Consider the following 24099-nt stretch of genomic DNA (forward strand, 5'->3'; position numbering starts at 1 on the left):
CATCCTTGTTGTCCCATTCTGAAGACACCATTTTTTTATTTCAATGTAAGAGGGCATTAATGACACAATTTTCTCTCCGCATCACGACACAACGACGAATCCACCTTGTTTCAGATGTCACCATAAATTACATCACCGTAACAAAAACCTATGATCATATATTTACAACTTCCCACGTCGGTAATGTGATATCATTGTCATTCATTTACCCAGTGGAAATCATCTTGGTGAACTTTGCTTCACAAGTGTTTTTTTTTTTTCTTACACGAGGGCTTTAGATGTCTTCTTCTTCGGGATAAGTGTGGGACCGTGATTCCAACGGAAAAGGCCGGAAAGAAACCAAAAAAAAAACGTGGAATCAAAAGTTTGGCCGCATTTCAAAATGATCGCAAAGACTGTGTGTGTGTATGTGTGTGTGTGCGTGTGTGTGTGTGAGAGAGAGAGAGAAGGGGGTGGGGGGGTGTTTATGGGAAATTCGTGCTCTTGCGTGTGCGCGCGCACGCGGACGCGTGTTTACATAGACGGGGAATACTGCGCCAGAGGAAGTGCGCCGGTTGTCCGTCTGCGCGTCCCGACTTCCTTTTCTGAAGCCGGAAAAAAGAAAGAAAGAAAAAAACTGCGGATACGCTTTCAGCAGCAGGAGCCGCAGCGGCAGCAGCAGAAGCAGCAGCAGCATGGGGCGCCGGGGCGACACACGACGCTCTCTGTAGACTCGCTCAGCACGCAGGAGGACTCGGACCGAGGAGCGGCGGCCGACCACAGCAGGGTAGGCGCATGTTCACCCCCCTCCTCACACACACACACTCACACACACACACTAACTTTCCGACTCCGCGTGCATTCTGCGCTTCGCAAGAGCACAAAGCGACACCAAAGTGACCCACTACCCTCCCCCGATTGAGTTGAGATCGTCCCTGTCAACCCCCAACTTACGCCGCTGACGCGCGTAAAAGCAAACAAACAAAAAACCCCTGCTGAACCGGCGCGTAAAGACAAAATAAACTCCCGTCTCCAGGCCGAGCGCGTATCCGTTCGCTCTCAAACACGCACGCAGGAAGTTTAACCCTCATTTTTAAGGTGGTTGCGTGGTGGTGGTGGTGGTGGGGGTCCGACATAAAGAGTTCAGTGTGGTGGATGTAGAAAATCCGCCGTGGCTCCTTTAAAAACCTAGTAGACGTTCTGGTTTGTCTGGACCTCGCAGACTAATTGCCATGCGCTTCCGGATTGAAGCTGGCAGCAGACAGCATCTTGAAAATGACTCACTGGTGCAAAACAAAGAACCATTTGAGTTCCAACGCCCCCCATCCCCCTACTCACACACATACACACATATATCCAAAAATAAGAAATATGTATACCAGAAAATAGGGGTGATTTTTTTTGCGTGTGTGTTTGAGAGTCTTTGGTTTTGTTTTGTCTTTTTTGAGAGGAAAAACGTTATTAACGGTTCACATACACTGACAGATTAAAAGATGGGGGAGGTTCACGGGCCGTCGGATTCTAAAACTCCTGAGCTTCAACGCGGGGACAAATGAACAGACCCGCTTTTATTCTGAAAATCCATAAATCAATATTTCCTGCTGCTTTATTTCCCTCAAGTCCAAATGTCAGAGCCAATGTAAATCAAACGGAGCCTGACATCAAGACATTGATGCATTCTCCATATGTGCTTCTGTTTAAATGTGTGTCTGCTTGCACGTGTGTGTGCGTGCATGCGCGTGCACGCGTGTGTGCCTAGTGGCTCCCAGTGACAGGAAGTCCTGGTCGGGGGGAAGAGGGGGGGGGGGGTCGCTCCGGGGAAGACGCCCCTGTTGCTGAATGACAGGAAGTTCTCGTTTAGACTGACAGACAGTTCTACAGTTCTTCCATCACTCAAAATACACACCCATACAGGAAAAAGGAAGGGGGGACGTGTGTGTGTGTGTGTGTGTGTGTGTGTGTGTGTGTGTGTGTGTGTGTGTGTGTGTGTGTGTGTGTGTGTGGTTTTCACTGTGGTGCACTATTGTGTGTGAGCCTTCTTCCTTCTGCTGGATGGTTTCCTCTCATGCAGACAGACAGATAGAGAGCGTGATAAGTAATGATATGTTCCATAATGAATTTGGGTTTGATTATTCTGCTATTATCGAATCACAAGTTGTTATTATGGAAGGAGGCTGGCAAAGCATCACTTCTGATGATGATGATGATGATGATGTTGCCTGCTCTGATGTTTTGCTTGGATGGCGGCGAAAGTTGTTGCCATGGGGAACTCTGATGCAACTGCAAAGCCTCTCCTGTCATATTGTCATGGTTGCAAATTGAATCTGCCCATAATCATTTTTGGTACTTTTGTGTTCGTCAGTAAGTAGTTTCATATTTCCTGCAAATAAAGTAGCAGGAGTGAAAGAGGAAAAGCAATAGAGACAGAAATGCAGACAGGCAGATTCTCACAGACAGTCATTGGTTTCCAGGTAAACATGTCAGTTAAACCAGTGCTTGTCTTGGCACAAGGTCATTGACCACATCCTGCTTTATTACCATGGAAACCACGACAGTGAGGCCACTTCCTCTCTCTTTTTCCCTGTGACACACTATCACTCACACACATGTGTGGGTGCATACACACATGCACACACTGAGTGACAGAGAGAGTATGCAAAAGCTGTACTGTAAATGGACATCAAGTTTTGTTGATTGAAAGATTGTATATTCCTTTACAGAAACACATATTCACATATACCTAGATCCAGTAGCATATTATTGTAGACCTATTTTCAAGTGAGGTCAGGCTGTCTCTAGAATCCTGTATTTGTTAGGATATTTGTTAGGATAACGGTTGGTTTTGATCAACTCATTCATTCAATGTCAAGATCACAGCAGTGGCTTGTGGAGTACTTTTTCAAAAGCTTCACAAGCAAGACCCGATATACCATAATTGTCCAAAGACAATGAAATATATATTAATGAAAGCAAAGAAAGGTAATTTCGTCATGTAAAAAGTCCCGTTCTCGTCCTATCTCGGGCCTCGCCACTGAGACCAACAACCTCAGCTGATCTGCAGATCCAAAAGCGGATTTGCGATGAAGCTTCAGTTAGCCATTAAATATTACTCTCCGATTATTGGTCTCACAGATGCTCGCCAAACCATGGAAAAACAGGAGTCTTGATGACATCAACCCCGAACACTATCCCTTGTGTTTTACCCCCTGTTCAGAGGCAAAAGTTTACAAACCGTCCAGGACATTGTAACAGGGAGTCGGGGCTTCGACCGTGACGAAGAGTTTAACGAAAAATGGACTGAGGGATCACCCGGATTAAAAGGACAAAACTTATTTGTGCTGTCAAACTGTTATAACGTATTTTAAAAAGGGGCTGAGGATAGAACCTTGAGTAATACCACAGTCACCGGAAGCCATTTCCGGTTCAGTCATTTCTGGTCAGTGTGTGCTGGATTCACTATTTCCTAAAGTGGAAAGAGCAAAACATCTACCTAACTTGAAAATACTTAAGAAATTAAAAAAAAAAAAAAAAAATTACCAATCACATTCAATGTCTAATGCTAATTGGAAATACAGGATGATATCCTTCAGTTTGTTTTCCAGATTTGTAAGGAATTTAAATATGGTTAATGGTGTCAGTATGACACCTGAAGTCAAGTGGATCTTGTTGAAGTTCAGCTCATATTGAGTTGAGCAAAAACTGCATTTCAAACCACATTTACAAGAATAATTATAAAAAAAAAAAGAAATATCTGACATGATGTTAAAGTTCCTGATTCAAATATTTAGGTCCAGAACCAAACAGAAGGGTTCTGTTGACGGTCACCGTTGTTTCCGTTTGATTTGTTGTCTGGTTTCGAGGTTTGGGACAGGAAATTCCCAGTTGCAGGGCCGCAGTCAGCGCTGTTGTACTTTGCGGTCTGCAGTGTTGTTTGCATCAGGGATCACGCTCGGCTTTTGTTTTGACGCGAACAACCACCCCCCATCACGTTTCCCCTCTCTCATCCATCCCTCTGTGTGTGTCTTACTTTAAATTACTGCTGAAACTATTTAGACTCAGCACAATTAATTAGTGGTTTTTGTAGTGTGTGTTTCAGATTCACAGTCAAACCTACATTTACCCTCATCTATATTGGGATTGTCTTTTTTTAGCTCGCTGATTTGGATTTACAGATTTTGGCCCTAAAAAAAAAAAAATTCTAAAATACTTTGATGGAGACCAATAATTTAGCAAAATGCCTTCCATTCACTGGGTGGCTTGAAGCTCAATTACCGGTAGATAAATATTAATGTAGCTCTTATCTGTTAAGCTTATAAAAGGATAATAACCATTTAGATCATTTCATTTTTATTCATGCTCTAATTTACAATTTTTATTTCAGTGAAGGGATAGAATCAAGTATATGCTGTAAGCCAAAATAGTCGTCACCATGTGTATAGAATAATGTAATGAGTACTTTGAATTTCTAATAAAATATAAAGAGGTTCTGACTGAAATTAACTGTGTTAAAGCATCTCGAGACTAAATGTTGCCCAACTTATTTGGTCAGAACTAACTGGATTCCCAAGTAAATTAAATAGTAAACATGCATAGATGTTCTAATGCTATACCAAAGTAAGTTGGAATTTTGCAAAATCAATGAGCCAAAATTAATCAAAGTGAGATCTAAAATCCAAGGCCCGGTCTTGTGACCCCGCCGGGCCACTGAGGACGGACTAATTTATGGGATTTGCCCTCGGCAGACTGACTCTCTGGTGTTTTCCCATCATGGAGAGCTCCATCACACTCTGGCAGTTCCTGCTGCAGCTGCTCGTCGACCAAAGCTACAAACATCTTATCTGCTGGACTTCCAATGATGGTGAGTTCAAGCTACTCAAGTCAGAGGAGGTGGCCAAGCTGTGGGGGCTGCGGAAAAACAAGACCAACATGAACTATGACAAACTGAGCAGGGCGTTGCGCTACTACTATGACAAGGTGAGGAACACGGGCGGCTGGATGATCTTTTGTAACTCGGTTGGTTTTCATCGTCCGATTAATAACTCCTTGTCTCTCATGCAGAACATTATCAAGAAGGTGATCGGCCAGAAGTTTGTCTACAAGTTCGTGCTGTTTCCCGACATTCTGAGGATGGACCCCGCCATGGTGGAGTCTGGACGGAGCGGGGAGGAGAGCGTGGGTGTGCTGTCAGAAGCCGAAGCTGAAGAGGAGTCTGCCGGGAGGAGCAAACACACACACTCCGGCCTGTATGGCTCCTCAACCGCCTGCTCCCTGCATCATTCCTCAGAACCACACCGGGTAATCAAGACTGAGCCCAGATCCGATCGCTATGACGACAGCTCCACGGTCATCAGATTCAAAACCACCCGTGGCCATTCCTCCGTTCCCTCCTCCCCGCCTCTTTCCACCACCGAGACTTCCCATTCTTCAAGGCCGCACCCTCATCAAGCCAGCACTTCCTCTTGCTCCTCCTCCTCCTCCCCACCGCAAAGCCCCGCTCACGCATCATGGAGGGGGCGGAGCCCTGGCGCGGAGACTGATGAGGTAGAGCGCAACGCTCAGCCTCTTAATCTGTCATCTGGTCAAAGGGACAGAGAGAGGTCACATGGCACGGCCATGCCTGAGAGAAGGGGGTTGGCAAATAACAAAAGTTCAAAAATCAGGAAACCCAAAGGTCTGGAAATCTCCTCTCCCTCCCTCCTCCTAACAGGAAGTGACCTCGTCTCCATCGCCCTTAAAAGCCCAGCGCTGCCTTCAGGGTCCCTGACTCCCGCCTTCCTCACTGCACAGGTACGACCCTGATGTATGACACATTTATTGCAATAAAGTGCTAAATACTAATGGTTCAGGGTGGTGAGGAAAGAAATCTGGAGCAGAGGGCGAGAAAAAAAAAAAAATCAGTGTGACAGTGGAGGAGTGTGTGGACAGGAGGGTGTGGGGTGGTGGGGAGTTAAACTTCCAAGACAGGGAGGAGATGGAAAGAGGTAAGCAGAGAGGGGAGGAAGCAAAAGAGGGAGGAGATTTTTTTTTTTTTTTCTAAGTGAAGCCATATGTTTCTGAAACATTTACTGGCACCAAAACACTGGACACTGTGACTACATTAATGCGTTTGGCCGACTTCCTCGCCAGACCGAGCGATCATTCCGCGTGTGCATCACCGGCACAAAAATAAAGATGGATGCAAAAGGAAGCGCCGCACACTAAGAATCTCACAAGGTTCTCTGGGGTGGGCTTTTTCATTGTTTCACCTATTTTTTGGAGGTGGGCGATGGGCTCTCAAAGAGAGAGACGATTCTCAAATCCAGACTGTCGGTCAATTTAAGAGGAAGCGCAGATGTGCATCATCTCACAGGTGGCTTCCTGTCAGGACCTTGGTTTCACTTCTGGTGGACAACAGATGACAGGAAATGAGTAGTAAAGACGTGGACGCTGACGAGCGCAAAAGCCCCTGGAGAATGTTCATTAGTATTCATGAGGAAAAGTGTGTGTTTTGTTGCATCCTTAAACTCCAGCGGGTTTTTTTTCCCCCTTCGCCTCTGCGTGTGTGTGATCAGCTGTGGAGCAGCTGAGGAGGTGATGAGTTTTCCAGAGGTGATATTAATCAGGATGCTCAGTGTTCCGTTCAGATGGCCAGTATTTTTCACCAACCCCCCCCCCCCCTCCCTCCCTTCCTCCCCCCGCAGGTTCGCATCTATTAATGTCATTGATCGAACATAAATCAACAGCTTCGGCAGACAACGCCCCGTAACCGGCGATGAAAGAAAAACGGAGAGCCCGAGGTCCGCAGCCAGTGGCTCTTCTGCAAAAAAAAAAAAAAAAAAAAGTTTGACATCCTGATGACAGTTCGTAGAAAAAAAAAACTTGGTGTCGTCTGCGAAAAAGGGGAAAGAAAGAAGAAAAAGAAAAGGGAGTCGTTTTCATGAAATCCGTATGACTGGAGTTTCCTGACCTAATAAGAGTTCGTCTGGCAGCCTGGAGTTCACAATAGGGCAGACTTGGCTTTGAGCTCCCCCGACTGAAACAACACACCACCCGGGCCTCTATCTCACGACACTTTCACCGCAGACTATGAATGGCGGCTCTTGTTGCCAAAATAAACAGTGAGGGGTTCATCTTGATGCATTTATCCTCTGACATTTCATTTTTTTCTGGTTTCATGTGTCCAGACTCCATCTGGTCTGCTGCTCGCTCCCAGTCCCCTGCTCTCTAATATCGCCTTCTGGTCCAGCCTCAGTCCCGCAGGACCCCCGAGCCCTGCCCAGCTTCAGAACCACACACCCCTCTTCCAGGTAACACACACACATGTGCACACTCGTTCCCAATGCCACCCAAACATCTTTGAAACGTTTTGGAAAAGACTCATGGAAAGCCACAATTAGATTCTTTAACCCTCATATGAGGGTTAAGCAGTATTTTTCCCGCCGTGCAACGTTTCACCAAGCATCTGCAGAGCCTCTATATTGGTCCATCCCTTTTTCTCTTCCGCTCGGTCAAGATACGTTGGTGAGTTGATGTCGTACAAGCTGGACTGTTCCGTCCAGAGCTCCACCATCGCTTCTTCTTTCTGAACAGTCAATACTGACTGGGAGATCTTTCACCGTTGAAGTGCATCTATTCTGCAAACAAATATTGTCTCTGCCATCAATACCGCATTGACAATTGTTTGTCTACTAGGTTTCCATTTTCCAGTTTTGTTGGAGCTCAGCTTTTGGTTGTTGATTGTATTTTGTGTACATAAAGATTTATGATAATGTCAAATGCGCTTGGTTTCGTCGTAAGTCCCAAGACTAGGAAAAGACTGATCTACGACTGCGCTAAGACTTAAGATTACCGCCTTACACTTAATGACCGAGATGACGGGTGCGCGCTGTGACTCCCGTAAGACTCGAAAGATTTCCTTCCAATTTTGAGTTTGAAGTCTGCAATTGTGAAAATTTGTAAAGAGTAAGGCCAGCATAAGTGGGATTCTTAAATCCAAACAGATTTTAAAGGAGAGAACTGCTTCCTTGTGGGCGAGCTGATGTAATGACGTCATTGAAGCTACTCACTTTTATCTGAAGCCTCTGTGATGCAACCATAACCTCCCCAGAAGGATGGAGTTTTTTTTTTAATGTGAAGTTTCTTGTAGAAAGTCACAAATCGTCACACAAATCTGCTTGCAAACTATTTACGGCGCTTATTCCATCCTTGTAAATACAGGGTTTTTATACACAGATTTACCTCCATGTTTTTTTTTTCCTCTGAGCTGTATGTGTGTATGTCTCTATGTGTGTGTGTGTGTGTTTTTTTGCGCGTGCACGATTCACCGTGTGCCAGGGTTTCAAAATAAGCTGCAGATGTTTCCGTTCTGGCGTGGACAAGAAGAAGGGGCAACTTCCTGTTGGGGGGGGGGGGGGGGGAGTTGGTCAGAAGCCCGGCCCCTCGTGTCAGCTCAGAGGCTCTGACACACACACACATACACACACACACACACACACACACTTGGAAACATTTAAAAGTCAGAGTTATATTCAAGAACATCTGTAATTTAGATTAATTCCAACCCCTTGACTCAATTCGTCATTGCAGATCAATATTTAACAACATACAGAAATGTAACATGTTTTTAAAAAAAAATTTTTTTACGTAAAAACAAGTCTAAATCCTTTGTAAAAGTCACCCGGATGGACCGGTGTGGAGCAAAGCTATTGTTGTTTAGACCTTGCTGCCTGCAATCATCAACTCAACCTGAACCAGGATGTCGGTTAACCCCTGAACCTAACAAGGAACTCACAAATGTAGCCGCATGTAGACAGGAAGTGTGAGGACTTTCGGTCCTGACAAGGTTTGTTTGTACCAGAAACATTCCCAGTGGTAACTCTCTCTCACACACACACACATACACACACACACAAACACACACACACACAGTGGACACAAAACCTCAAAATAAACTTTTAAACAGTTTAACTTGGAATGTAACAGGTTTCTCTCGGCGGAAGCAACAACTGGATGGCATTTGAGAGGCCAAACACGACGCTTGAAACACCCAAAAAAAACAAACAAATAAATAAATCATCCGACCGTCTTGTCAGAGATGATGGCCCTGTTTCTGGGGATAATCCGCAGATCTTTGCTGTGAGCAGTTTGAAGAGGGGGCTAATTCCTTTTGATGGAAACATGGAAAAAACATCCACATGCAGCTGCTTATGAATACATAATATATAACATAGCAATGGACTGAAATTATGTTGTATTTTATTTTCGAAATGTTAAATGTTCCTTTCAAAAGGTGTTTATAGGTTTCGAATACTTGATTTTGGTGACTTCTAGTGGTCATGTAGAACTCTGTGATGATTTCAAATATATTTCCTTTTTTTTGGATGAAATACTTTTAAAACTGATTATTCTTCATGCGTTAACGTTAATGTCCATGTTTGAGTAGGCCGATCTAACCTAATGGAGGTCACGGAGGATATTACTATCTAGAGCAATTAGCATAGAATAGAATCGGAAGAAAAGGAACTTATTATTTTAACTTTTATTTAATTATTTCATGAAAATTCAAGCTTAGAAGGTTCCTTTCTAGAGTCCACTTCAAGCTCCTTTCCATTATATCAACTTGACCATGACGTTTGTCTATCAAGTCTTTCAATAAAGCTATCAAAACTTAACAATTTCTCCCAATTTTAAAGCAATTTCTTTCTCACTTGCACATATGCATTCATTTTTATTCATTCGTATTTTTATTTTTCATTCTTCATTTTATTCTTCTTACATTTTCTTTTCCCTTTTTTTGGTGGATTTTTTTTTCATTTATTTTTATTTTTTTTTACTGCTTTTAATAATTGCATGTTGAATTTGAGATGAATTCTAATTAGTTTGGAGATCATTCATTATTTTGTTTTGATTTCTAACTACTTTCTTGGAGTACAAGTATTAGGCTCTATTCTAATTTTCCAAGTTTTTCCATGACAAGAACATTAGGTAGGTTATTTCTTTTTTTTTTTGATCCAAATAAACAGTTTACTTGAAATTGTTCTGTCTCCACTGCAGTTCCCCACCTTGCTCAACGGCTCTATCCCGGTGCCCGTTCCCAGTTTGGACTCTCCACTGCTGCTCTCCTCCAGCCCCCAAAAGTCCTGATCGCACCTGGAGCTCTGAGAAGGACCTGCGCCAGCCTGAAGCGCCAAGGTGGGGCGACTGAGAACAGCCCCGGACTGAGCCATTCAGCCTTGTTTGTTTGGACAGCAGGGGGGTCAGAGGGTGGAGGCAGACATCCTGCTGAGTCTGATCAGCTCCTTTACATGTAAAATATTAAGGAACAGGGGCTTCAGTGTGTGAAAGCCATTTAGATCATCACGATGTGCTCAGTTTAAGCTTTACGCTAGAAATGTCTTCTTTTGAAATGTAGTTGTGAAATGTAAAACTCTCGGAGATAAAGACGTTCCTATCATGTGACCAGACTCCCAGAGAGAGTCAGAGCTTTGTGACATCCACTCGGTGCTAAACTCAAAAACACAGATTTGGTGCATTTCTACCGGCATCAGTGTCATTTCCTTCCCTGTCTGGGCTTTTCCCGAACAACTTCACCCACGTCAGTCAAAAGAGCTAAACTATCACATCAAATACTGTCAGTACAAGCGGCTTAAAAGAATAAAATGAAGAGGTGACCTTTTTTTACAACAATTTAGTCATTCCAAGTTGCAACATCCATCCACGCCGTTTCACTTCCTCTTTCGGTAACAGTGGATAGAATTGAAATTGTGTTCAAAGTTAATCTGAAATTTCAGTTTTCCACTTGCATCGCTCAGGAATGTCATTTCAGAGAAAGAATGCAGAGAGGAAAAAAAAGGCTGTATTCGATAATGTCCTCTGCAGCTGGAGGATCCTTTTTATTCCTGATAGAAGATGTGAACGGTCTATAGAGACCAGGCTGAGTTTACAGATAATATAACGCAGCTTTATCTCGGTTCACCCTCCCGTGGTTTGCTGTTGATCGTTCTTGCTTAGTTTGAAATGTACGCAGTATTCAAGTGACTCATGTCGGCAAAAATTTGCCAGAAAATCTGTTTAAGACATTTTCACAGGAGAAACAAGTGTCTGCCCAGGTAGGCACTTTGGAGCAGCCCTGGAAAATGTTTGTGTTGGGTCACTTTTATGCCACTTCTTTGATATTGGTCAGTGAAGTAACATCAGTTTGCTAAGTAGTGCACCCCAGACAGCAGTGGTCGTAGAATTGAGACCCCCCCCCCAACCCGAAAAAAACATATCCAACACAAAATAATGCATCGTTGATTTGCACCACTTTAGGCTAATTTTTTTTTTTTTTTTCAGATTCAAACTGTGTACTTTAGCAGCATAGTCCCAGTCAAGTCAGCCCTAAGTAGCACAAATCGATCATAACTCCTGGAAGAACCAGAGGCCTTGGGGACAGAGCTGAGCCTGCTACTGTTACAATGGTTGCTTGGGTCTGTTATTACATGATGATGTCATTGGGACTACAGCAATTGTCACATTGTTATAAAGGAGGGGGTCCAATATAATATGCTGCCTTACTTTGCATTATGGGAAATGTAGGCCGATTTCCGAGCCTCTGGTTGTGACCAGTCAGCAGCCCGCAGATAAACAGTGAAGATCAATAAGAGCTGGGCCACCAACTTCTGGACTTGACGCTACTGGTCTCTCGGGCCAGTGAAGTAATGTTTAGGTAACAATATAAGTAGACAATGATTGTATCGGCCCTCAACGCTCCCCTGCATTTTCCCCCTTTTTATCAATTAAATGTGCAGGTTTGGGTGCAGCTATTTAGCAACAGCGTAATTAACGGACAGAGTCCTACCTGTGGGATGATGTGTCTCCAGATTGCTGTCATGGTAACTTAAATGTGACCAAAACCTGGACTATTCGGCCACTTGAGAAGAATCCCGCTCACTGGAAAACCAAAAAGACGTCTGAGAAATGTATCCCCGCCCCTGTAGTTTCATGCTCGGTTAATTTTTCAATTTTTAAATGCACTTATGCCTTGAACCTTCTGTGCCTTCCGTGTAAGTAAAAGGTATTTAGCTTTAAAGCAGATTTTAATTCCAGGTTGCACAAGAGCTTCTTTTTTTTTTCTCTTTCTTGTAAATAATTCATGATTATTTTTTATAAATTAATTGCCAGTGTATTTTCTGTGATGTTTTATGTGACAAGGTTTTGTTCAGAGAGGTTTTGCTGTCTTTTAGAATAAAAGGATTGTATGCCCTTTTATTTTTTTCTTGCGCAACTGCAACAGAAAGTCACCAGGCAGGATCTAACCAGTCATTTAAAAAATAAGAGCTTTTCAAGCTTTGATTTGGAGAAATAAACAATAATCACAAATGTGAAAATTTCATAATCTTTCGACCCTCAGGTCGACTCAACCTGCCTCATTTAGCCCCCAGTGATGATTAGACTCAACATATAGCGGAATAATAGTGGACATCTTTTTAAACTTTCTAAGGTTTTCAACAACTTTTCTAAAAATGTAAAAAATTCTTTACGTTTTGCCAATTAGTAAAAGTATATCAATCAATTTATTGATATATATGTGTATATATACACATATATATATCTATACATATATGTGTATAAACACATACATGTGTGTATATATATGTATATATATATATATATACATATACACACACTTACTTGGCCAAGTTTTCTTTACATTTTTTTATATGTTTTGCTTTTGATAAAGTTTTTGTTTGTTTTGTCAACTGGAAATGCATATTAAAAAATTAATTTTTTAAAATAATTGTCTGGTATGTCTCCTCTTCTGATATTTGCTGCATGATGATACCTGAATCAATCAATCTTGTTTTTTTTTTTCTTTACTCTTCAGGAGTTGCATTTTTTTCACCTGTTAATAAGCATGGAATAAGCCGAAAAACCAAAAGCCCCTCCCAGGCTCACTGACTTAAGCCCCTCTATTAGAGGATATGCAGTCCCTTCAGAGACATTTCAGCAGATTTATATTCATGCTTCATAATTTACTTAGATGTTTATTTGACATAAAACCACATTGCTTGTCATTATTCCGGTCGTAAATTTTTGCCATCGATTTCCATATTTATTTCAAAATCCCGCAGACTTTTCAGAGAAAGACCGTCTTTAAATTTTGTCCAGAATGGATGGAAAAATTATGGATCACTATTGGTAAAAATGTTATGAACCCTGATTGTAAAAACACTTGTAGGATTTCTGTTGTCCAATTTGTGGTCACTTGGCTTCCATATTATTCCCACCGATACGATTATAATAGCAGACATTCAGAATTACTGTCTTCAGTTTAGTGGGTAACTTGCACAAACACACACAGACACACAAACACACATAAACTGAAAGACTGCTGCACGGACTGTTTATGAAACAGATTAAATTTACTTTCAATGGTTATGAGAAATAAATAGTTCCAGTAAAAAGAGTCACAAACCAACTGTTCACCGGCAAGTCAGTGTTTCAGAGGTCGATCACAACACAGCAGGCCTTCCATGCATCAGGCACACACACACACGCACAAACGAACGAACTAACACACACGTGCGCACACGCGCACACACACACACACACTCATTTACACACACACACACGTTCACATGAATTTCAGGCCAGTCATACATTTGAAAAAGTACAGTTTTACACTGATAAATAAAGCAGTTGTAGAAATCTCCTTTCATGCAAGTCACTGCTGTTCATGTAAAAAACACTGACGTTATCAGAAAGACAGTTTACAGTTAATAGTGACTCCGTCCTGCGTCTCCATGGCGGGGATCCGTGGAAATACTTGCATTTAATCGAGAAGCTGATGCTACCTACACAGCAGAACAGTGGGGGCGGGGCAGGTCAATAGAATACAGGATGTCTACCATTAATATAATGACTTTTCCTGCGAGCGCAATAATCATCTGAAATGTAAACTGTTTACAGTGTCCGAGAAGAAGTTCTGCACAAGCTCTCATTGATCACGCGCTAATAATTCTATATTTGGAGAATATTGGGCTTCGCTTTGACGAGGAATAATCTCCTAAAACGTGTTAGCTACGAATGTCAATGACAGGCGAAGGCGGTAGGTTAAAAGGATTATCAAACCATTATCTGCGGTTAATAATAAGGAGCAGTGACTGCACTGTTCTTGCATATTTTTACCAAATCAGTTAGTCTAGATTCTTTCCGAGCTAAACAGAAACTCGAGAATGAATAGTTCTTCAGATTTCCAAGGAAACCTTAGAACAGGAAAATCGTGCTCAGGTTGTGGCATCAACCCACTCAAGGTGTCATTCTGTGACCTTCTCATACACTCAGGTCTCCCCTCTGCTACTCGTGAGTGTACTAATAAGTCTGTTCCTGAATACTGGAGTCAAATAAAAAAAAAAAGAAATCACTGACACTCAACGGTTAATATTCTAGAATTACGAAACACTTCCTGTGACCCAGAAGCTGCTGGAAACATCTACTGAAAATGAGGAAAATACATACTGCAAATAAATTCACGCCGGGAAGGCAAAACACAAGAGCCTGATCAATAAGAGGATTCTATCAACTGATATAATTTTTTTCACAGATAAATTAGTGTCAGTACATTTAAACTTCACAGATCGCTATCTTATATGTAAAATATCTGACCAATTGTTTGTATATTAATTCTCAGCAGGCACACATTCATCTTGTTTAGACATCGATATTTGGTTGAATGTAGGTTGTGTTGTCAGTGACAATGTCAACTGTTCTGAAAACTGGCAGCACTGTCGATGCTAAGCTGTTGGTAACTAACAAAATTGCATTGCATTCAACATTTTGCTGACTTTACACCCATTGTTTCAATTTAAAGGATAACCTATTTTGCAGTTCTAACTTATATAGGAATATCAGTATCTGCTCTAAATGTCCAGTACAGATTGGGATCTACGAAGCACACCAATACACGTTTTCCAAAAAGTTCTTGAAGTAGACCCTCCATTAGTTTCGGTAAACATGCAGTAAAAGTGAGGCATCATAACTGGATTTGTCTGCAGTGTTACTGCACAATGACCTGTTACATTTAACATTTCAATTTGAAATCTCTTTTTTTTCCCTCTTGTGCACAAAAACTTAAGACTGGTCCCTGTAGAACTTTTTTTTTTTTTTTTTTTTTTAGACACCTGCGATCGGCTGGAGCCCCACCCTGCCCTGATTTCTCACCCCCCTTCCTGAAAAACATGCCACACTGACACTGTTGTTTCACAAGGAGAGGCCAAAGGTCACAGACACAGAAACACATCTTAATACTGTTGGGTAAAGTTGGCCACATGGAGGCAACGGGTCCCTGATTCATGAAAGAAAACCCAACTGCTTAAAAAGAAAAAAACAACAAATAACAAAACCACAATGATGAAAGCAAAACGCGCTGAAAGTCAAAACGAGCGGAGATCTCCAAATACACACAGAACAACAAACTGCTGCTTGCATTTTTTTCCCTCCAAAAAAGCAGTGGCTAATGTCCCACAGGAAACTTGCAGACAGACTTCCTGTTCAGCTCCAGTACCCCTCCTCATTTATCCGGGGTTTCCTGCCGGTTGCCGTCCCCATCCTCCATTTTGGTCCTAATGCTGAGCTGTGATAGCGCGAAAAAAAAAAAAAAAAGGAAGAAAGAAACTATGTTTGTGTCACGTTCTTTCACTGGACTCTGTGCTTCTTTAAACCACCTTGAATCCGTTTGTGGTCCAGAATATTAAGCCTCAGAAAGGCCCCACCCCCTGAGGGCACTGAGGCCTCTGGGAGAGGAGTCCAAAACATAACAGCGGGGGATCCGGGGGACCAATTGCAACGGTCTCGCCTTCAAAACATGGAAAAGTTGTGGAGTTTAGTCACGGAAGCTCGAAGAAAAAACCTTAGAACATAAATTCCATATATATATATATCTTTGTGCGTGTGGGTGCGTAGGCATGTAGGTTTAACTACACACAAACACAATATATGTATATACACACACATATATACATACATACAGTATGTACATACAGACGAATCATGTATATACACATACACACAGAGACACACATTTCTTCTTATTTTAAATATCCTGAATAAATTTAAGTGTTTGGTCTCCGAGTAACAAGAACAACCTGGACATCAAAATCAGTGAATTGTAACACAAACAAAGCAAAAGAAAAACTTTAGCAACCGTACTCACTGTGCATGGCGTCTCGGAATTCACATCACAAGTGTACAAACGCGCGCACACACACACACACACACACACACACACACACACCCACATACGCACGCACATGCGCACGCATGCACGGACGCACACACTTAAGAACATACACACACACACACACTTGGTGTGTTAAATACAGACAGTAGTACTTTAGCAGCAAAACATTTCTACCCCACCCTCTCTCGCAAATAAATAAACAGTCTCCACAAAGCATCAACCCAGAGTCACTCGCTCCAAGAGGTGTGTGCTTTTTAATGTGTGTGTGTGTGTGTGTGTGCGTGCGTGCATGCGCGCAAGTCAAAGGGGGAGGTGCAACTCTGAGGGCAGGTGGGCTCATGCGAAGAGAATCTGGTGGGGTAAAGAGCGACGACAGGTGGACAGTGGTCCTTCCTCTTCATCAGCAACTAGAAGAGCATGCTCTGCCTCCGGTTAATCTTGCCGTTGCCTGGCGGGAACAACATGACTGGTCAAACCTTCATTACCAGAATGCCTTGCCTGAACATTAAATGTTCTGTCTGCAGCTTAATACTTATTCCAAATATTTTGCTCATTTTTTTATTACTGACTCAAGAAACAATCATGTGAATTAAACAGTTTTTGAAAATAAAATCCAAAGATATTAACTGATTTATGATCAATATCTGATAAGCTGACAGATGCACCACAGATGCAGACCAAAGAGCCAGCTTGATGGAGAACACAGATTTTCAGGTGGAAATGTATCTGCACGTGTCTTGTTCACAGGAAGATGAATGTATAAACCACAAATTTACATATCACAACTTGAATCAGCCGTGCAAATGACCTTATGCTCCCGGCAGAGAGCTGCGTTCCTCTAATACAAACCTACTAGCAGTACCTTTTGCTCACTCTGAGCGATCTCAGGCAAAACTGTTCTCAGTTCTACTACCTCAGTGGTAGAACAAACTTCCAGAAGCAACAAGACTAGCATCATCTATCTCAACCTTCAAGAAACAGGTAAAAACTTTTCTCTTTCAGGACTTTTTACTGCACTGATGCCCCAGATCAGGCTAGGCACCAAGTTAGGCTATGCAGTGTGTGTGTGTGTGTACATTTGTGTATGTCTTTGTCAAAAAAAAAACAAAACAAAAAAACTTACTAACCCAAGCTTACTGTTCTGTATATTTCCTGTGCATCGTGTATTTGCAAGTGTATTTGCAGTCCCTATGTCCTCTATTGTAAGTCGCTTTGGATAAAAGCGTCTACTAAATGCAATGTAATGTAATGTAATGTAATGTAAAATGTGTTGGAAAATCTCTTTAAACGTGTTTGCACATTCTGGGGTTTGAGAGTGAGGCACCCGTTGCCTGCCGCACCTGTTTCTGGGTACGAGGAGTTCCTGTAGCCCGGATCTCTCTGCAGCTGCACCTCCTTCAATGTGAATATCGATACACCTGAAACAGATGGGAGCATCAGTCTCCAGCGGGGGGGGATGCAAGTTGGGAAATGTCACCAAGTGTGTGTCTGTGCTTACTTTCGGGCAGTGTGTGAACTCTCATCCCCAACTGCCTGAAATAGGAATGTTTCATGGCCTCCTCCGCTGAGATCCTCTTCTTGGACTCGTACTGCGGAGGGGGGGACAAAGAGGTGGAATCAACCTCCTGTTGTCTGTCCATGTCCCTGAGAATCCTGTTTGACATCTTATTATCTAAGTCAGGGGTGGGCAATTATTTAGGCTGCCGGGCCACATTTCTTATGTGAACAAAATGAAAATTGTAATTTTCAATTTCAAATTTTTGGCTTTTTTTTTTTCCAATTTCAAAATCATTAATGATCATATAAACAAAGCGACCAACATTATTTTGTATGTAATCATGCATACAAAATCAAACCATTAAGGAAAAATTAAATTTCTGAATTCAATATTGATTGAAAATATTCAAAGAAAATAGTCTGGCGGGCCGGGTAAAAAAGTAAAGAGGGCCGGATGTGGCCCGCAGGCCGTAAAATGCCCAGGTCTGATCCAAGCTCTTCTGCTGCTACTCTGCCCCCTGCTGCTCATTCCAGGCCTTGATACAACAGAGGGGTTGATCTCATGCTTTTCAACATTTGCATCTCTATACCAGCAGAATAAGTGTAGGCAAAAGGTTTCAGATGTCAGAGGAGTTGTCCGATTTTGCTTTCATTTAAAGTTTTGTTTCTAAATGCAATTTCGACAAACATTAAAAATCTGACCCACAGAGTAAATCATTTCAGTGGGTAGAAATTTTAAGTATTTTTTATATTTGTTCCCAATTTTCAATACAACTTGACACTGGCTTATTTTTCAACTGTAAAGATTAAATAAGTAATTCATATTCAAGAGATTATTCTGGACTGTCTTTAAGAGGGTTCGTTACCCACTGGTTTACTCCTTCTTAACATGTTGAATAATTCACTAATGTGTAACATGTTTGTTAAGACGGGCCTGGAGCCTCTTTTTGCATTTTTTGGCATTTTTGAGTAATTATGAGGTAACTGCACCACACAGCCGCTGTAACCCTGGAGAGAACTGCCCAGAAACTGGTGAAACTGCTGAATGTCTTGTTGTTCTGCTCTTACTGGAAAACCAGACAATTCAGTGATGATGACCAGACTCCCTGCTGGACACAAATGTTGTTTAGACGTTGATATTTGGTTAAAATGTGACTTTGGATGTCTAATGCACGCAATTTGATATCAATACTGATTTCGTTGTTTGGTCTTCCAACCAAAATCAAACACTTTAGAATGAGTCATGATAACCTGAAGTATTAATTTTGATGTTAATGTGATAATGTGTTTATGTGTTGATTTTACTGTTATTAAATATTTCAATTTCAACATGATGCTCTTTTAATCTGCCATCTATACTTGATTTTCTTAAGCCAATTCAACACCATTCTGGTATAAATGCTCAATGTCAGTTAAATATGATTTCTGTTAATTGTGTCTTTCTGAGTACTTTTGACTTTGACAGTTGCTCTTGTTTAAGTCGCCAGCTTGCATCCCAGGGAAACATCTTAAAGTGAATGAACGAAGAGTCGGAAGAAGATTCAGCTAAATATGATTCTAATTATAATAAATTCCAATTGAAGTATTTAGGAAAGTTAAATTTCTATGATTCATACTTTGAAAATGGCTGAGGATGACCAAAATACCAATTCAGAATTTATAAACAAGCAAACATACAGATGTGGTGCATAGTAAATTCAGTGAGTGATTGACACTCAAATTGAAAAAAAGGGACTAAAAATATAAAGTAAAAGAAGGACTAAACAGCTGTAATACACGCTGGATTCATGACAGATGAAGTGCATGCTGGGTACTGAGGAAGTGAGCACTCACTCTGAGGAATGACAGCAGCAGCTCAATGCCTTCTCCGTCCAGCCTAAGGAGACCACAGACAGATTAGTGCTGCCTACAGCGCAGGAGGAAGTGCAGACTTACTCGACTGTGCCCCGCCCTTAACACTGCCAACGCTGTCTCCGCCTCAGACACAGACACCTCCAGCGCTCATGGAAAATGTGCAAGTGAAAAACAAAAAAAGACCGGGCTACTCCAGGAAGTGGAGTGTGAGTGTGTTTACTGAGCCAAAGTGAACTCAAGAGTTTTAAACTTCCACATCAGAGTTGACAATAACTTGAGACGTCTCTCTCTGTTGTCCTGCTGCTTGCTGCAGAGGCTGAAGGCCCACTTCTATTTGTTCCAAGATTCAAGTCTCATTTTCCATATCCATATGGATATTTTCCATATGTTAAATCAAGTCCTGTCTTTAATATTGTTGCTATTTTCATATGCATTACAACCCATAATATTCTCTCTTCTGATTGAAAGGTTTGGAGTAGGAGACTTTTGCTTGCACTTCAGCTCTCTAAAACATTTATGCCCAATAGGCCCGACGTTTAAATACGGCAAACAGCATGTACATTGTCATGTACAAAAAAAGAGATTATGTTCTATTCCCTGCTATGATCTGTGTGAGCTGGGGAAAAAAACACACACACACACACACACACACACACACACACACACACACACACACACACACGCACACACACACACACACACACACACACACACAAACACACACACACAAACACACACAAACACACTAGCACGCACATCCAAGGTATAAAAATTGCTAGAATCTACAGACCAACTGGAACCTTGGAAACAATAATTGTCATAAATTCAACACATTTCATTGAGGCTCTTAAATGGATGTGCAGATTGTTATGCAATTGCAAAAGCAAGTTGTTAGTGCATGTTTATATAAAACATTTTCAGAAGTAAACTACCAAACCCATGCTGGATTAAACTGTAAACTCATCTCTTTTTTCAAATTTTTGAGTTTAGCTGGTGGCCATTGGTATCGGAAAGTTGGTTTAATTTTTTTTTTAACTGTAGTTCAATGGAAATCACTTAATTCTTTCAGTAAAAAGACATCTCTTTATTTTGTCAGATGCAGTCACACACATGCACACGCAGGCACGCAACACAGGCACGCAACGCGCACACACACACACACACACACACACACACACACACACACACACACACACACACACACACACACACACACACACACACACATACACCATTAGTGAAATCAGTCTTCTGCAATCCAATGTAAATATTTCAAAATAAAGGTTTTGTGGTAAACCCGTAAGAAATCAATCGAGAAACTTGAGCGTCAGACTTAAAAAATCTACTGGTTGTGTGGAATTCAACAAACAGTAAGACTGCATTTCACAGACAACTAAATCAAACCAGGACTGAAATAGGAAATATATTTGATTTTATTATGACAGGATTTGCTTAATTTAAATTTTGCTGTCTGGTTTTACTGAAATTTCATGTGTGAACAGCTGCTTGTCTCAGGCCTAAACCGCTCTATAACCTTCCATAACTCTGGACTCAAACTTTCTGTCATCCTTACTGTAAGTCTTCATCTTAAACTACACCATTTTGAGAAGCCTTGCAGTCGTGTCATGAAGCACACTTTTGTAGGCACTATGAAAGGAGTACCAACACAGTACCTGGGGGCATGGTTGATGAACGGCTGGGGTTTGTATTTGGGGAAGTTGTAGGATTTGAACTCATCAATGGAGGAGATTCCTGGCCAGTTCTCCTCAGTCGGTGTGCCTGGAATGACACGGTCACAGTGGGGCAAAGGGTCTCAGCACCTCCGAAAGTTAGGGCCTGCTGGAATCTGTCTGCCACTCACCCAGTAACCTGAAGATAAGGTGGAGCTCATCCTCCACTGTGGAGCCGGGGAATAGTGGCCGACCTGCAGCCATCTCATAGAATATACAGCCGACACCCCTGAAAACACATGTAGAGCAAGGATATTTACATCTAGAATACCTTTTACACTAATGTTTACATAGAATAAAAGGCTACTTTGAGGAATCATTGCTGTGTAAAAGAAAAAAAAAAACTAACCTAGATTGACAAGGAATCATGATCACGTTTCAGTTAGTTATTCTTGGTGGCTAATGAAGCTCTTACTGCACTGGCTTCTTATTTGAGTGATAAATTATTTAAGGGGCTCTGTCTACCTCGGGCACTAGATGTATTATTAATGATTTCTAAAGCGCTATGAGTTTGATCCCAAATAATATGTCCGGTCTCTAATCACACCATGCTTTGATACACGCATACATACAAATGCACATGCAGACATCGTGTGTTGTTGCTTGTTCCTAAACAGCAGACGGTTCTGCGGAAAACTGTCTCTTGCCTTTCCATTCACCTAGGAATGTACAACTGGAAGGTTTGGCCTGATTCCAAAAAAAGGACTCATCCACATGACTGTCCACAAGCGTATAAATTATTTTTATCAATGCTGGCATGATGATCTGACAGCTGCGCATTACAGAAAAGGTCTTGATGCCTCTTACGGCCCGGAGCAACACCAAAGAGCACGTTCACTGATGACAACAGGACTATTTTTATCAGCTATAAATGTATTATCGTGAGGCAGTGTGGAACCACCAGCAATAGCAGAGGAAAGTAGTGACATTATACCTTATCCATTTCCATCCCTTTTTACATTATTAAGTGTTATTAAATTAGGTTTAGTGAAATAAATACTTCAGTCACCATCCCCTCAGGCTGGATGCATGAACCCAAAGGTTTTAATTTATAACAAGGAGAAGGAAAGGATCTACAGCTATGAATAAGTTGTAGCCCATATGTCATTATTTGGTATATTTTACTTAAGTTATAAAATCAAGAATTTATTTTCACTAAAAAACAAATACTTTTCCTCTTATTAACATTCACCACCTGTAAAATAGTGACACCGAATGATACCATACTTGTTCACACTTTTGTTATTTATATCAGACGGTTAACAGTCTTTTCAAATTGACTAAGGCCTCTTTCTTTCCACTCCAGAGTAGCTCCAGACTTCACAATATCCCTGAATAATCTTCTCTTTAGACAACTGCAGTGGTGATTTAAAAGGCCGTACCACATGTCGATCTGTGTTGAATACTCAGAGGAGCCCAGCAGGACATCGGGGGGACGGTACCAGAGAGTCACCACTTCATTGGAGTAGGTTTTAGTTGGGACAGACTTTGCCCTTGCCAGACCTGCCAACCCGGCAGAGATGTAAAGAGGTGTCAGGATTTTGAGGAGCGGGCCTGGAAATGGCTGAGTGCATTTTGGGAAAATGTCCAAGTGGCAGATTCTCTTACCAAAGTCAGCTAGTTTGAGTTCTCCTCTCTCATTAATGAGGAGGTTCTGAGGCTTCAGGTCCCTATGAAGAACTTTCCTCTTGTGACAATATGACAGCCCCCTCAAAATCTGGAATAAAAACACCTGAAAAACAAATAAATATGAAGAATTTTGAATTCAACTTTTAAATAAAAGGAAAGCGTAACTCTTTATTTTTGTTTTTGTTACTGAACAGACTTTTACGGTTTTGATGACTTTCCCCATGTGACTAATTGTGTTGTACCCAAGAACTCTCCTATTGTTTCTAAACCATGTCAGATTTACCTGGAGGAAGAGTAAAAAGCTAATTTGCACAAAAAATGCATTGCATTAGACAACATTTTCTGGTATGAAAATATCCACTATACAACATTATAACTGGACATTCTATATTTCAGATAGGTTATAAACAGATAGGTTATATGTTATATCTGTCATTGGACAGCAAGGCAAGACACAATCATAGAGTTGAGCAAAATAGGTGAAAAGTGTGAGATGATCAGTAATTGCTCACCTTCACGTTGTGCATGCTCATTATGTTTCCACAGTCATCCATGTACTGCTTCAGATCCTTATCCTGAAGAAACAGGTGATCCAAATGTTTCATACACAAAAATCACATTTTACTCTCATTGAGCTATATAGTTAACAGTTTATTGTTTTTTCTGATGATTGTGGTTTCCCAAATTTCCCACCAGCTCAATATTATTTTCAATTTTTTTTATGTGGTTGAAACTTTTATCTCCTATTTTAACAGTTCTGTTAAAAGGGGAACACTTGTTCTGTGCCAGGGAAAGAATGAAACCATGTCAACATTTCAGAGACATAGAAGTCAGAATGTACATGGTTTTAATGAAAACAACACATCTGTGCATTTACATGCAATCTTTTTTAAAGCACAGTTTAAATATCTACAGTAGTCACAGGGAAAGAATACCCAGAAGCAAATTTAAAAAAATCAACAGTGCAAAAGTTATGTTCTGTCAAAACTTCATAATTGATTGCCTCAGAGATCAAACACTGATCACTTGCATTAAAATGTCTCACGTTTTTTTTAAAGCAGGAGAAAATACATTTGCACAGAGATTGTGTCTCTTAAAACACCGTGTAAAATAGGAGTGACAAATATGATCTTTTTTTCTTGAGTTTTCAAAATGAACTAGTCAAGTGATGCAAATATTACCATAATTACCAGTAATAATGATAGTTTCATG

The 24099-nt window shown here is 41.3% G+C and overlaps 2 protein-coding genes across 4 annotated transcripts in view; one reads left to right on the plus strand and one right to left on the minus strand.

Moving 5' to 3' along the window:
• The first annotated feature begins 592 nt into the window (after nucleotides 1-592).
• Nucleotides 593-12736, plus strand: elk3 (ETS transcription factor ELK3). 2 transcript variants are annotated; one of them, XM_086146941.1, is made up of 6 exons: nucleotides 593-766; nucleotides 4722-4953; nucleotides 5038-5766; nucleotides 7143-7265; nucleotides 10012-10149; nucleotides 11293-12736. In XM_086146941.1, the coding sequence occupies exons 2-5, from the start codon at nucleotides 4747-4749 to the stop codon at nucleotides 10099-10101; spliced, it is 1149 nt and encodes a 382-aa protein (XP_086003067.1). In that variant the 5' UTR covers nucleotides 593-766; nucleotides 4722-4746; the 3' UTR covers nucleotides 10102-10149; nucleotides 11293-12736. The 2 variants fall into 2 exon arrangements, with proteins under 2 accessions (XP_086003067.1, XP_086003066.1); XM_086146940.1 differs by having other exon boundaries at nucleotides 627-766; nucleotides 10012-12736.
• Nucleotides 12737-15759: 3023 nt separating this feature from the next.
• Nucleotides 15760-24099, minus strand: part of cdk17 (cyclin dependent kinase 17) — a 48976-nt gene continuing 40636 nt past the window's right edge. For both annotated transcript variants that reach the window (XM_086146939.1, XM_086146938.1), the window contains 9 exons: nucleotides 23400-23462; nucleotides 22867-22990; nucleotides 22641-22761; nucleotides 21390-21487; nucleotides 21202-21307; nucleotides 19508-19550; nucleotides 17676-17766; nucleotides 17518-17595; nucleotides 15760-16625 (listed from right to left, as the gene is read on the minus strand). In XM_086146939.1, the coding sequence (XP_086003065.1) occupies nucleotides 16585-16625; nucleotides 17518-17595; nucleotides 17676-17766; nucleotides 19508-19550; nucleotides 21202-21307; nucleotides 21390-21487; nucleotides 22641-22761; nucleotides 22867-22990; nucleotides 23400-23462 (765 nt within the window). In that variant the 3' untranslated portion in view covers nucleotides 15760-16584. The remainder of the gene's footprint in view (nucleotides 16626-17517; nucleotides 17596-17675; nucleotides 17767-19507; nucleotides 19551-21201; nucleotides 21308-21389; nucleotides 21488-22640; nucleotides 22762-22866; nucleotides 22991-23399; nucleotides 23463-24099) is intronic.

This window comes from Fistularia commersonii, chromosome 5 (genome assembly GCF_037954325.1).
Source record: "Fistularia commersonii isolate RoL2024-O1a breed Wild chromosome 5, RoL_Fcom_v1.0, whole genome shotgun sequence".
NCBI lineage: Eukaryota > Metazoa > Chordata > Actinopteri > Syngnathiformes > Fistulariidae > Fistularia > Fistularia commersonii.